General features: G+C 40.8%; 1 protein-coding gene and 1 non-coding gene across 13 annotated transcripts in view; one reads left to right on the top strand and one right to left on the bottom strand.

Annotated features, from left to right (window-relative positions):
- The window catches only part of OSBPL9 (oxysterol binding protein like 9), a 182033-nt gene that overhangs the window by 60760 nt on the left and 108428 nt on the right, over positions 1-12845 (bottom strand). For 2 of the 12 annotated variants that reach the window (XM_017548764.2, XM_017548769.2), the window contains exon 1: positions 3694-4014. The exons of 8 other annotated variants lie outside the window; for them this stretch is intronic. Coding sequence is in view for 2 of the 4 variants with exons in the window: in XM_017548757.2 (XP_017404246.1) it covers positions 3808-3834 (27 nt within the window). In the remaining 2 variants the exon portion in view is untranslated. Of the gene's footprint in view, positions 1-3693; positions 4015-12845 lie in introns of those variants that run through there. 2 more of the 12 variants (XM_017548757.2, XM_017548761.2) reach the window with 2 other exon arrangements.
- LOC119474142 lies at positions 8905-9026 on the top strand. Its single transcript, XR_005203433.1, has one exon. It is a non-coding gene; the product is annotated as a small nucleolar RNA SNORA26 (small nucleolar RNA).

Below are 12845 nucleotides of genomic sequence, written 5' to 3'. Positions count from 1 at the left end.
TTTTTTTTTTTTTTTTTTTTTTTTTTTTTTTTTTGAGACAGAGTCTTACTCTGTCAACCAGGCTGGAGTGCAATGGTGTGACCTTGGGTCACGCAATATCTCTTGGAGTTCAAGCAATTCTCCTGCCTCAGCCTCCTGAGTAGCTGCCATTACAGGCACCCACCATCATGCCCAGCTAATTTTTGTACATTTAGTAGAGACAGGGTTTTTTTTTTTTACCATAATGGCCAGGCTGCCCTCAAACTCCTGACCTCAGGTGATCTGCCAGCTACCCAGAGTGCTGTAATTACAGACATGAGCCACCGTGCTCCACTCTGTCCACCATTTTTAACAGTTTCTTTCTTTTTTTTTTTTTTTTGTTAAGACAGTTTCGCTCTTGCTGCCCAGGCTGGAGTGCCAGCTCACTGCAACCTCTGCCTCTCGGGTTCAAGCGATTTCTCCTGCCTCAGCCTCCCGAGTAGTTGGGATGGCTACCACGCCTGCCTAATTTTGTATTTTTAGTAGAGACAGGGTTTCTCCTTGTTGGTCAGGCTGGTCTCAAACTCCCAACCTCAGGTTATCCACCTGCCTCGGCCTCCCAGAGTGTTAGGATTACAGGATTGAGCCACCGCACCTGGCAAACACTGTTTCTAAACATTTTTCCAATCCCTTGTTTCTCATACCTGGTAGCAACCAGGGAGCTTTGTGACCTAGGAAACATTTTTAACTCACAGGGAAAAACCTAACTCCAACAAAACTGAGCCAAACGTTTGCACACTTAGGCTATTATTGTCACACATTTTGATCATTTAAGCATCTGTTGAACATCTATGTGCCACGCACTGGACTAGGGAAGAAGACCCAGGGGATACAAAGACGAGTAAGAATCCCAGATCTCTAGAAAATCAGGGTCTAATGCAAGAATCAGAGATGTTAAAAAATTTACAATACAACTTAGTGAAGCCTGTAATATAGAGATGAACAAAGTGCTGTAGTAGCACACATAAGAGTAACAAACTCACCCTGCCTGAAGGAAGGCATCATAGAAAAAGTTAACACAGGAGCTGTATGTTAAGGAAGAATTGGAGGCCTATCACTTGAGATATAGTGGGGTAACCTAACTAAGAGAGAAAGGCTGTGAAAAGACAAACAACTGTGAGAGGCTATGGCATGTTCTCAACGAGAAACAGTTCACAGCAGATGCCGTGAGTAAAAGCACCTGAAACTGAGTCCGGACTCAGAGATAAATCGGGACCAGACTATGAAGAAGGGCCTCCAGGACATGCTGGGCAGCTGGACTGTGGCAAGGGGGAGCCAATACACATTCTTAACTATCAGAGTGACAATCCACTCCAAATTTGTTTTTGGATAAAAAGGACAGGTGAGGGGAGTCCAATGACAGACTAACCACAAAGCCTTGCGAAAGTCTAGGTAAGAGACCATAAGGGCCTCAATTAAGGCATTATCATCTAGAAAAAAAGGGCTGAATCTGAAAAATATTACTAAGGCAAACATAATAGTACCTCTGGTGACTGGAGATGGAAAATAAGATGGAAAGCAGCTTTAAATGCCTGTGTGTAGAACTTGATTAAAATATTCAAGGAGGAATACTAGGCTTAATTGTATTGTTAGTATAAGAACTATTCTTTCAAGCATAACAATCTGTTTAAACCTTTACTGAAAATCTTCCTAAATATAATTTTGTAAGTATACTACAGTAACCATAAAGTCTTTATATAAAGAATCATCATAAACATGTTACCACTCTACAGTAGAAAGTTTAGCAACTGACAGAACTCAGCATATCTCAGGGGACACCCTAGAGCTTGCTTCTCAGAATAAAAGCCTGATTATCAGATTGTTTTATTGTCATTGTCCCCTTTCTTAATCAATAGTGTAAACCATGAGAGTGCCTGACTTTCCATCCAGCAGAACATGGTGCTACCAAAATAATGCTCTTTCCTGGCTGAACCAAACTTACAGTTAAATTCCCTGCTATTCTTCATAACAACAGAGGTTGAAGTGGGGATGGTTGAGCATACAAAATATAATCATCTTTTCACATTATAAAAATTTGAAAAGTTTCACATTAAAAAAAATCATAAAACTTTAGAAATACCAAAGTGAACGGGACCAACAGACAGCCTTTGCAGCCTAGTATTTACTGAGGGGCATTTCCAAATACAATGCCATCTCTGTCAAAGCCAAATTCGGGACACTTTGGAAACAGATACAACTTGTATGGTATCTTTCTTGTTTCTCATCTCAAATCAGACTAAAAATCTGTTTGGTTTGTTTTTTTAAGAGATTGTTTTGTTTGAGACAGAATCTTGCTCTCTGTCATCCAGACTAGAGTGCAGTGGTGCGATCACAGCTCATTGCAACCTCAAACTCCTGGGCTCAAGGGATCCTCCCACCTCAGCTTCCCAAGCAGCTGGGACTACAGGTGCACACCACCAGGCTCAGCTTTTTAAAATTTTTGTTGGGGCAGAGGCAGGGGCAGGGTTCTGGCTTTGTTGCCCAGGCTGGTCTCCAACTCCTAAGCTCAAGCAATTCTTCTGCCTCAGCCTCCCAAAGTGTTGGGATTGCAGGTGTGAGCCACCACGCCTGACCCAAATCTGATTTAATGATGCATGCACCTTCCCTGGACAAGGAAAGGTAATATGGTATTTTTACTGTCGGGCTGCACCAAAAAAAAAAACAGTACCACTCTAGAAAAGAACTCTCTCAAAAGCATGCAAAAAAAAATAATAAAAAATAAAAAAAAAAAAAAAAAAAAAAAAAAAAAAAAAAAAAAAAAAAAAAAGTAAAAATAAAGACAGATGCTAACACTATTCATTAAAGGGCTTCATCACCTACTTAGTTCATTATAGGCAGTGTTCAAGAGAGATTATTCATACATAACTACGTGAGAATTTCCAGTTTTAAAATTCACTGTAAAAACTCTTACAACTGCAGCCACTACTCTAAGATCCTTTCAGCTTCTCCATTGAGAAACTAGACATTACTTGATTTGTTTTTAACTTCCTTAATACAGCTAAAAGTAAACAGTTTAATCAAAAAGCAAAACAAAGTATTACTTCAAATGAGCAAAAACTAGTTTTCTTGTTCAATACATCTCTCAGCCTTTCATAACAAATATTTGTAATACAGTATGAATGTCAGCAAAAAAGTGCATTACTCAAATATGCTTTCCATTTCATTAATTATTCTCAACTTTCCTAACTCGACGGGGCTGAGAACCCCATAAACTATACCAAAGTTTTCAGTATTTTTGCATAAGCTACCCAAAAAGCATAAAATCACCCCCTTCCCTACATACGTACTCAGAAACAATAGCATCCATAATTACTTTATGCACAAAAAATACAGGGCCAGGCACGAACACGGTGCCAAAACCAAAACACCGTGAAAAAACACTTGGAATGCAACTGGATATTCTATTAATGGGCAATTGGTCTAAATTAAGCTTTCACGTAAGGGAAGGCTTAACTTTTCTGCTTAAAATCATATTGAGACAGCTTTCAAAAGGAAAATAGAGTTTCACAAAAATGAATAAAAAAATAGGAGATTTCCTCCAAAGTCTGCTTTGGAGGCGAACGCCCTCTCGGTGGAACTGGAGGCCCTGGCCTCAGCCTCCACCCCACCTCAGATGAGGAAGTGAAGAGAGCTGCCCAGAAAGAGGAGCCCGGGTAGCCACGTCGTCCTACTCACCCCAGGGGGCCGCGGGAAGGAGGCAGGGTGAGCAAGACATTCGCGCCCCGGCCTGGCCCCGGGGACTCAGGGGTGGGGGCTGGCCCCTCTCCCAGATACTCCGGGTCTACTCACTCCGCAAGTGGCCAGCAAGAAAGCCATTCGCCAAGGCCCCCGCCCTCTGTGCCTCCAGGGGAGGGAGTCGGGGGCTACTCACGGCACCCCTGTTTCTTCCCCTTTCGACCGGATCCCCGGACTGCGGCGCAGGCGGTCCAGAGTGAGGTTTAGCCCGTCCCTCGGGACACCCCCCCTCACCCCCCCACCCCTGCTCCGTCCCCTCCCCGGCGGAGGGACCGCCCCGATTGGCTGGTTCTGGCGGCTCCTGGCAAAGAGACCCCTGGCGATTGGCCATGGGTCACCTGCTGTAGGAGGTGAGCGGCCGACGATTGGCGGTTGGGCCAGTTTTGGGTGGAGAGGCCAAGGGAGCCGGCCGCCCGCGGGAAGGGTGCGCAGCGGCGGGCGGGCGTCTTGAGGGCCACGCCCAGACCCGCGACCCAGCCGCCTCTGCGAGGGGCGGGGGCTCACCTAGGGGAAGTGCGCCTGGGGACAAGCGGCTTCCGCGGCGTCGGCGCTGCCCTAGGAAAGGGAGGTTGCGCTCTAGGATGCTCAGCTTGGCTCCGGGGCTCCAGGGCCGCGGATTCCCACTAGGTAGCGACTGGAGAAGGGCCCGTGGGCACCAGCGTGCCTCACCTACACCCACCGGCTTCTAGCGTGCCATCCTCTAGTTCCTGGCAGCTGTAGGGCCTGGGCCCCAGAGTTTCATCTTGATAACGGATTTTGCTTACTTCCGGAAAGTTGTGTCGCCTGGGGGTTGAGGGAGTGAGAGGAGGAGGAGATACTGTATCAGTAAACAAAAGCGTGGGCGCCTCTGTTTTTATTAATCCAGTGAGACATCGTGGGCTTGCTGTTGTGCCCCAGCTCCATAAGGAATGTAGGTGGCTTGTGAAGATGCTTCAGGAATCCAAATGGTGCAAACTGCAAATTATATCAAAAGTTTGGACTTAGAGGACCTCAACAGAGAATCACTCAAAATGCAGGGAATCAGACATAAGTGATTAACTTATTGATCTGGAGGACGAGCGCCTTTTCTCCTCTTGCTGGTTTTTCCTATGGTTAGGTATATTTTCCTCTCCTTTTCAGGACTCTACTAAACGTCCAATTATCTTTTGTATTTTTATGGCTCTACTGGTACCCACTACAAAACCTAGCACAGGGCACACTGCACAAAGAGCGCGATGCTGGCCAGGCACGGTGGCTCACTCCTGTAATCCCAGCACTTTGGGAGGTGGAGGCTGGGAGAGGGTGGGGGGAAGATCCGAGGCCAAGAGTTGAAGACCCCAAAAACAAAGGGTGGCAATGCTTGCTGAATAAATATGCTAACCTGCTGGAATCAGTGTTAAAGATACCTTCAGTTTGTTTTATGTAAATCAGTTCAAAATGCCCAACATCAGATGCAGTCTCCTCTTCCCCCTACCCACTCTAAAAGCTGGGTCCTCTGCCAGGGCTCCCTGTCTCAGTAAATGAAACCACCATCATCCACCCTAATATGCAAACCATAAACCTAGCAGTCCTCTTATAGACACCTCCCCCATTCCCACATTCAGTGCATCACCAAGTTCTGTCATTTTACCTACTAAATACACTATCCATTCTGTCCATCTCTCTCCATTGCCACCACCCTATAACAGGTCCTGGCCTGCTGGAATAATCTTACTAAAGTCTTGAATCTACTCTGGCTACTCCAATTCATTCTCAACACTATAGCCAGAGCAGTATTTCTATAACCAATTTTATTACCCCCTTCGTTGCCTCCCCCAGTTAATGAACTTTAACTGCTTTCCACTGAGTTGTGCTTAGGACACAATTCAATATTTAACAATGGCCACCAAGGTTTAGCCTTCCCTACCCCTTAGCTCCGCCTTTTACCTTGTAGTACCTATTTTCTGCTTTGCACACAATGGCATTTTTCAAACTCCTTTAATTTGCCAAGGGCCTTCCAATCTCAGGGCTTTGGCACATGCTCTTATTTCTTTTATATCATCCCCTTAACATTAATCCCCACATTTCACTTATTCTATTCATCATTTCCTCCCTGCCGATGTCAGTTCTTCCTATCATACATCATCATAGCCCATGTAACTCTCCTTTGTGGAACTTACTACAGCTGTAATTTTACATTTATCTTAGTTATTAATTAAATTTTTTGAGAGACAAGGTCATAGGTCTCATGTTGCCCATGCTAAACTTACACTTCTGGGCTCAAAGTGATCTTCCTGCCTCAGGAATAGCTGGGACTACAGGCGCACACCACCTTGCCTAACTTATTATTTTTAATCAACCTTATTGAGTCATAATTTACATGTGATAAAATGCATCCATTTTAAATGTACAATATGTTTTCATAAACATATGCACACATGTAACCACCATGTTTAAGAAAGTATTTCCCATCACTTGGGAACTTTCCTTATTCTTCTCTGCAGTCAATCCCATGAACCACTGCTCTGCTTTCTATTTGTGTTATTCTTTGATTAATGTTGATCTATACCACTAGACTGTAAGCTTAACGAAGTGGGGATCCCATCTAACTGTCTTCAGCACCATATCATCATTATTTAGCAGAATTCTGGCACATACTAAGTCCTCAAATGGATTTCTTATGTTAATAGATTCTGAAAATAAACATTAATTATCTGATAATAAAAGATAAACAATGGTGGAGAGAAAAAAACATTAATTTTGCCAGATGTCCATGGTCAGCATCTAACCTTCACTAATACTCTTTTAAAAAAATTTTCCTTTGATAGCTGCTTTTCTAGCAGTTAATGTTGTGCCTAGGGGAGCCCTAAGGACTTAATTCCATATTAGCTGATCAAATGGTTCTCTAGGCGTGGGGTGGGCGGGGGGGGGGGTGGCGCCTCCATCTCTAATTCTGCCTGTACTGTACTGTTTAACCCTACAAGGGACAAAATATTTATTTACTCTATGTTACAATTACATATTAAGAGATTCTATTTCTACATTGTCACAGTTTAATACTAGAGATTGCTATTTGTTGCAGACATGCAATTCTCATTTTCCTAATCTTAAAGTTAGTGTGCATAAAAGATGTAGCATTTAAAATGAAAAGTAATTACACAATGCAAAGCAACTTTACCCATCTTGTACCAAGAAACTATAACCAAATTTGACAACTCATTTTGTTAAAAAACAAAACAAACCTAAACTAAAAGCTGTTGATGATTAGGAGTTGAAAAGAAAAAAAAAAAACCCAAAGCTGTTTCAAAACAAAGTGACCAATGCCTAAAACTCATATATGACAGGTGATTTCCAACCCATGAATCAGATTTTCAACTCATCTTTCAACTATATAACTAAGGTAATATATTAGGTGATTAAATTACTATTTTAGTCTGTTGAGCAAAAAAATAGGCCATGCCTATTACCTATACCTGTTAAGACGAAAAGAAAACTTTAATTATACAGAATTCATGTATTACTTTCAAAAATATTATTTCTGCTAGGGAGCCCAATAATGTTTACTTAGATAACACATTCTGCTCTAATGTCATCCCAGATATATATTTAAAAATGCTTTTGGTAGCAACAGGAAAAAAAAAAAAAAAAAAAAAAAAAAAAAGGAGAAAAAATATAAAAAGCCAAATCAGGCAAGACTTCAGGTTTCTGATCTGGCATGTTAAGAAGCTTGGAAGTACCACTGTGTTCTAACAACATGTAAAACACTGAACAAACTGAAAAATCAACAACTCTTCCTTACATCTTTAAGGGAAGTGAGGTCACAGGGAAAACTGCTGCCTCCCTTATTAGGAGACCAACAGGCAAATATAGAGAATCAAAACTTCCCTGAGCAAAAACTCACAATGGGCAACCTCTATGGGAACCAGCACCCACAGGAACCACTTAATGAATACTAAATATATTTTATCTTCCTTACGATTTTCTGAATAACATCTTCTTTTCTCTAGCTTACTTTAAGAATACACTGTATAATACAGAAGACATATAAAATATGTGTTAATCAACTGTTTATGTTATTGGCAAGGCTTCCAGTCAACAGCAGGCCATGAGCAGTTAAGTTCTGGGGGAGTCAAAATTTATATGTGGGTTTTCAACTGCATGGGCGGTAGGGACACCTTATCTGTACTTGAAAAATTGGTGGAAGTGCAGTGCAGACAAATCTGAAAGATATAAACTCCAGGGACACATAGTAATATGGGCACAGGGTAGAGGTGGGGGCAACCACAGTTTTGTGGGTTTTACCTGCCGGAGCTCAATAAGGGTCATCACAGTGAATACTAGGGGGAAAAAAACCCCTAATGTGTACTCTCTAAGCTTCTTTGTAGGAGAAGGTATTTAATCCATACCCAACTTCAGTCCTCTCTAGCCCTACTGTCTCACTTACAGGATGGACTTGAGAAGCACATGCAAAATTGACAAAAGTTCACCAACAGACTGAAAATGTTTCCCTTCTATGCACACCTTACTACCACATTACTAAAGGTCCACTCATAGCAGTTCCTGTTACCTAATACATCATGTCTGCCTATCAAGAAAAAAATAATAAGACATACAAATAGGAAAAAAACACAGCTGGAAGAGACAGAGCAAACATCAAAACTAGACTTGGATGTTGCAGGGATGCTGGAATTATTAAACAGAAATTTAAAACAATTATTATAAATATCCTAAGAACTCTAATGAACAAAGTAGAAACCATGCAAAAACAGATGGACAATGTAAGCAGAGAGATAGAAATTTTAAGAAAGAATCAAAAAGAAATGCTAGGGATCAAAAAGACATTAACAGAAATGAAGAATACCTTTGATGGGATTATTAGTAAACTAGACAAAGCTGAGGAGAGAATATCTGAGCTTGAGAATATCTCGGCAGACACCTACAAAACTAAGAAGCAAAGGTAAAAAAAGACTGGGGCAAAAAAGCCCAGAATGGAATATCCAATAACCGTAGGACAACTACAAAAGGTGTAACTGTACACCAGAAGAAGAAACAGAGAAAAGAACTGAAGAAAAAGTGGAAACAAAGACAGAGAACTTCTACAAATTAATAGGAGACATCAAACCACAGATCAAGAAAGCTCAGAAAACACCAAGCAGGATCAATGGCATAAAAATGGCATAGACACCCTTCCCTGTGTGCTTTTAAGGTTGATGCAGTGCTTTAAGGGGCTAACACACAAGGGTAAAGGAAGTCTCCATAAAACCCAGAAAAGAGATTCTAAAGCTCCTCTTTGTATCCTTTCTGGGGTCACAGCTGAAAAAAGCAAAACCAAACAAACAAAAAAAACCTGACACCTGACACCTAGGCATGTAATTTTCAAATGACTGAAAATCAAAGATAAAGAAAAAATCCTGAGAAGATAGAGTGGAGGGAAAACTCAACTTACCCATAGAGGAGCAAAAATCAAAATTACATATGACATCTCCTCAGAAACTATGTAAGCAAAAAGAGTGGAATGAAATATTTATTTAAAGTACTGAGAGAGGCCAGGAGCAGTAGCTCAGGCCTGTGATCCTAGCATTTTGGGAGGTTGAGGCAGGTGGATCAATTGAAGTCAGGAGTTTGAGACCAGTCTGGGCAACAAGGCAAAACACTATCTCCATTAAAAATACAAAAATCAGCGGGTGTGGTGGCGCGTCTCTGTAATCGCAGCTACTGGAGAGGCTGTGGCACAAGAATCACTTGAACCTGGAAGGCGGAGGTTTCAGTGAGCCCACTGCACTCCAGCCTGGGCGACATAGCAGGCTCTGTCTGAAAATAAAACAAAGTACTGAGAGAGAAGAAAATACCAACCTAGAGTTCTGTACAAAACCAAAGATACTCTTACCATATGATCCTACAATGGCATTCCTTGGTATTTGCCCAAGGGAATTGAAAACATATATCCACATAAAAATTTGGATACAATGATTATAGCAATTTCACTAATAGTTGCCAAAACTTAGAAGCAACCAAGATATTCTTCAGTAGGTGAATGAACAGGTGGTACATCCAGACAGTGATATATTTTTCAGCACTAAAAAGAAATGACTGGAGCCTGTGATCCCAGCTACTCAGGAGGCTAAAGCAGGAGGATCTCTTGAGCCCAGGAGTTTAAGGCTGCAATGAGCTTTGATTATGTCACTGCACTCCAGCCTGGGCAATAGACTGAGATACCTTGTCTCTTAAAAAAGGAAGATGAAAGAAGAAAGAGGAAAGAGGAAAGAAGAGGAAGAAGAGAAAGGAAGGAAGGGAGGGAAGGAAACAAGGAGGGAGGGAAGGAAATGAGCTATCAAGCCATGAAAAGACAAGGAAGAAACTTAAACGCATATTACTAAGGGAAAGAAGCCCATTTGAAAAGGCTGCATACTGTATGATTCCAATGATATGACATTCTGGAAAAGGCAAAACTATGGAGATATTAAAAAGTTCAGTGGTTGCCAGGTATGAGGGAGGAGGGAAGGAGGAACAGGTGGAGCACAGTGGATTTTTAGGGTAGCAAAATTATTATGAGTGGCACTAAAATTGTCCAAACCCATACACAACACCAACAGTAGACTCTAATGTAAACTATGACTTTGAGTGATAATGATGTGTCAATGTAGGTTCATAAACTGTTTAACAAACCACTCTGGTGGGAAATGTTGATAACAGGCGAGGCTGCACATGTGTAGAGGAAGGGGGATAGGGAAAATCTCTATACAGTTTGCCCTATTTTGCTGTGAACCTAAAACTGCTCTAAAAAATACAGTTGTCATTGTTGTTGTTAGTTAATAAAATCATATTTACCCTAGGCATTTACCTAGTAACTCAGGCCAAATGAATGAAGCAGGTAACATTAAAAGACAACTCTTCACCAATTTGCCAGACTGGTTGCTAGAAGTCTCAAAACTAAAGTCGGGCAATCTCCACGTAGAAACATTAGCCAGATGTTATAAATATACCACTTAGCATATATATGGTAGAAGCAGTCCCTACTTTATGATCAAGGCCATCATTGTTCCAAAAGTTTGTAAACTGTCTGCAATTTTTAATGCATTATCCAACAGAAAGAAATATTCGGTTCACAGTTAGGAGGAATAACCTCTATACGACCCTACAATGCCTTGTTCACCACTGTATCCTTAGCATCTCTTCAAACAAGGAATGGCACGTATTAGGTACTTAATAATTATGTCTGTCGAATAAATGAAATGCAGGTGCTATGCTATGAAATGGCAAAATAAACTGCTAAAAAAATGCTGAAAATGGTGAGTCTGGGGGGTAGAACAGAGAAAGTACAATTACACGAGGCCATATTTTTGCTATATGAGCCTTTTAGTATCATTTAATTTTCAAAATTATTTTAGATAGCAACTACTGCTCTGATTTTTACAGGTAACATTCTGCTTTGGTCACTTAACTTTATTCTGAAACATGTAGATTTTATTGAAAATGTCTGAGTTGCCAAATTTGATTAGAAATACATGTCTTTGCCACAAGATGAGTGAAATTGCTTTGTGTTTTTTAACTACATCTATCCATCCATCCATCTATCTATCTATCTGTTGTGGAGATAGGTGTCTCATTATGTTGACCAAGCTGATCTTAAATTTCTGGCCTCAACCAATCCTGCCTTGGCCTCTCAAAGTGTAGGGATTACAGACGTGAGCCGTCGTGCCAGGCAATCTTAAATCTTTATACTAGACTAGCTCCATAAAGGCAAGGACTATGTGTAGTTATATTCAATTTTATATCCTCTACAACTAGTATAATACATGGAACACAGTGAGTGCTCAACAAATATTTACCAAATAAACAACTTTCCTGTATGCTCTATATGTTCCAAATTGAGCATGCACTATTTAACTGGCTACTTCTCCATTCCACTTTACCTGTGAAGTAAGTGACACACCTGCTGTGGAAGAGGTGACACATCTATCTATATTGGAACCATTTCCTTTGGGAAACAAAGGACTTCAAGGGAGAAAAAACACACCTATTTTTCTACATGATATGAAAATATAATCTAATGAGGCCAGGGAAAACAAAACAATATGTAAGCAGATCCTTATATATTGAGAAATTAAAATGGATGCTTAAAAAGCTAATCTTCAGTGAAGTAGTTTAATGATTAAGAAAAATGCCCAAAAGATTTTATTTATCTACTGAAACACATAAGCCATTATAGCTACTGAGGGTAAAACCAAGGCATCTCAATACTAAAGATTAATTTTTCAGCAACTCTCCTAAATTGTACCTTAACTACAATTAAGTTATGTTAGTCTGTAACAAAAGTTGTGCAGACATTGTAATTATCATACCTGGGTATCTTCTTTAAAAAAAAAAAAGTTATGTTAGTCTATAACAAAAGTTGTGCAGACATTGTAATTATCATACCTGGGTATCTTCTTTAAAAAAAAAAAAGTTATGTTAGTCTATAACAAAAGTTGTGCAGACATTGTAATTATCATACCTGGGTATCTTCTTTAGAAAAAGAAAAAAAAAAAAAGCTTCACAATGTCTCCATCGAAAATGATTTGTAATTCTATTAGGCTGGTGCAAAAGTAACTGCACCACATTAATACTACGTCGCCTTTTCGTATAATGATGTTTTACCCACAGACTCAATGGTATTTCTAATAAGGCTTGTGCCAGCCCTCCCTGTTCTCTTTAGCACTGTTCTCTTCAGCCCTCCCTGTTCCCTTGTATACTCTTATACAAGGTGTCATGACCTTTCTCTCTAGGGGCTTTAGATCAAAGCTAGTGACAGCAAAAATTATTAATATAAAATTACAGGAAGTACCAATGAAATTATAATTTGACCCAGGTGTGGTGGCTCACACCTGTAATCCCAGCACTTTGGGAGGCTAAGGTGGGTGGATCACTTGAGGCCAGAAGTTCAAGACCAGCCTGGCCAACAGGGTGAAACCCCATCTTTACTAAAAATACAAACAACTAGCTGAGTGTGGTGGTGCATGCCTGTAGTCCCAGCTACTTAGAAGGCTGAGACAGGAGGACTGCTTGAGCCCAGTAGGTCAAGGCTTCAGTGAGCTGAGATTGCACCACTGTATGCCAGCCTGGGCAACAGAATCAGACTCTGTCTCAAAAAAAAA

This window comes from Cebus imitator, unplaced genomic scaffold (genome assembly GCF_001604975.1).
Source record: "Cebus imitator isolate Cc_AM_T3 unplaced genomic scaffold, Cebus_imitator-1.0 Scaffold214, whole genome shotgun sequence".
Classification (NCBI taxonomy): Eukaryota; Metazoa; Chordata; class Mammalia; order Primates; family Cebidae; genus Cebus; species Cebus imitator.
Note: the sequence above shows the minus strand (reverse complement) of the source record. Positions and strands in the feature narration are given on the sequence as shown.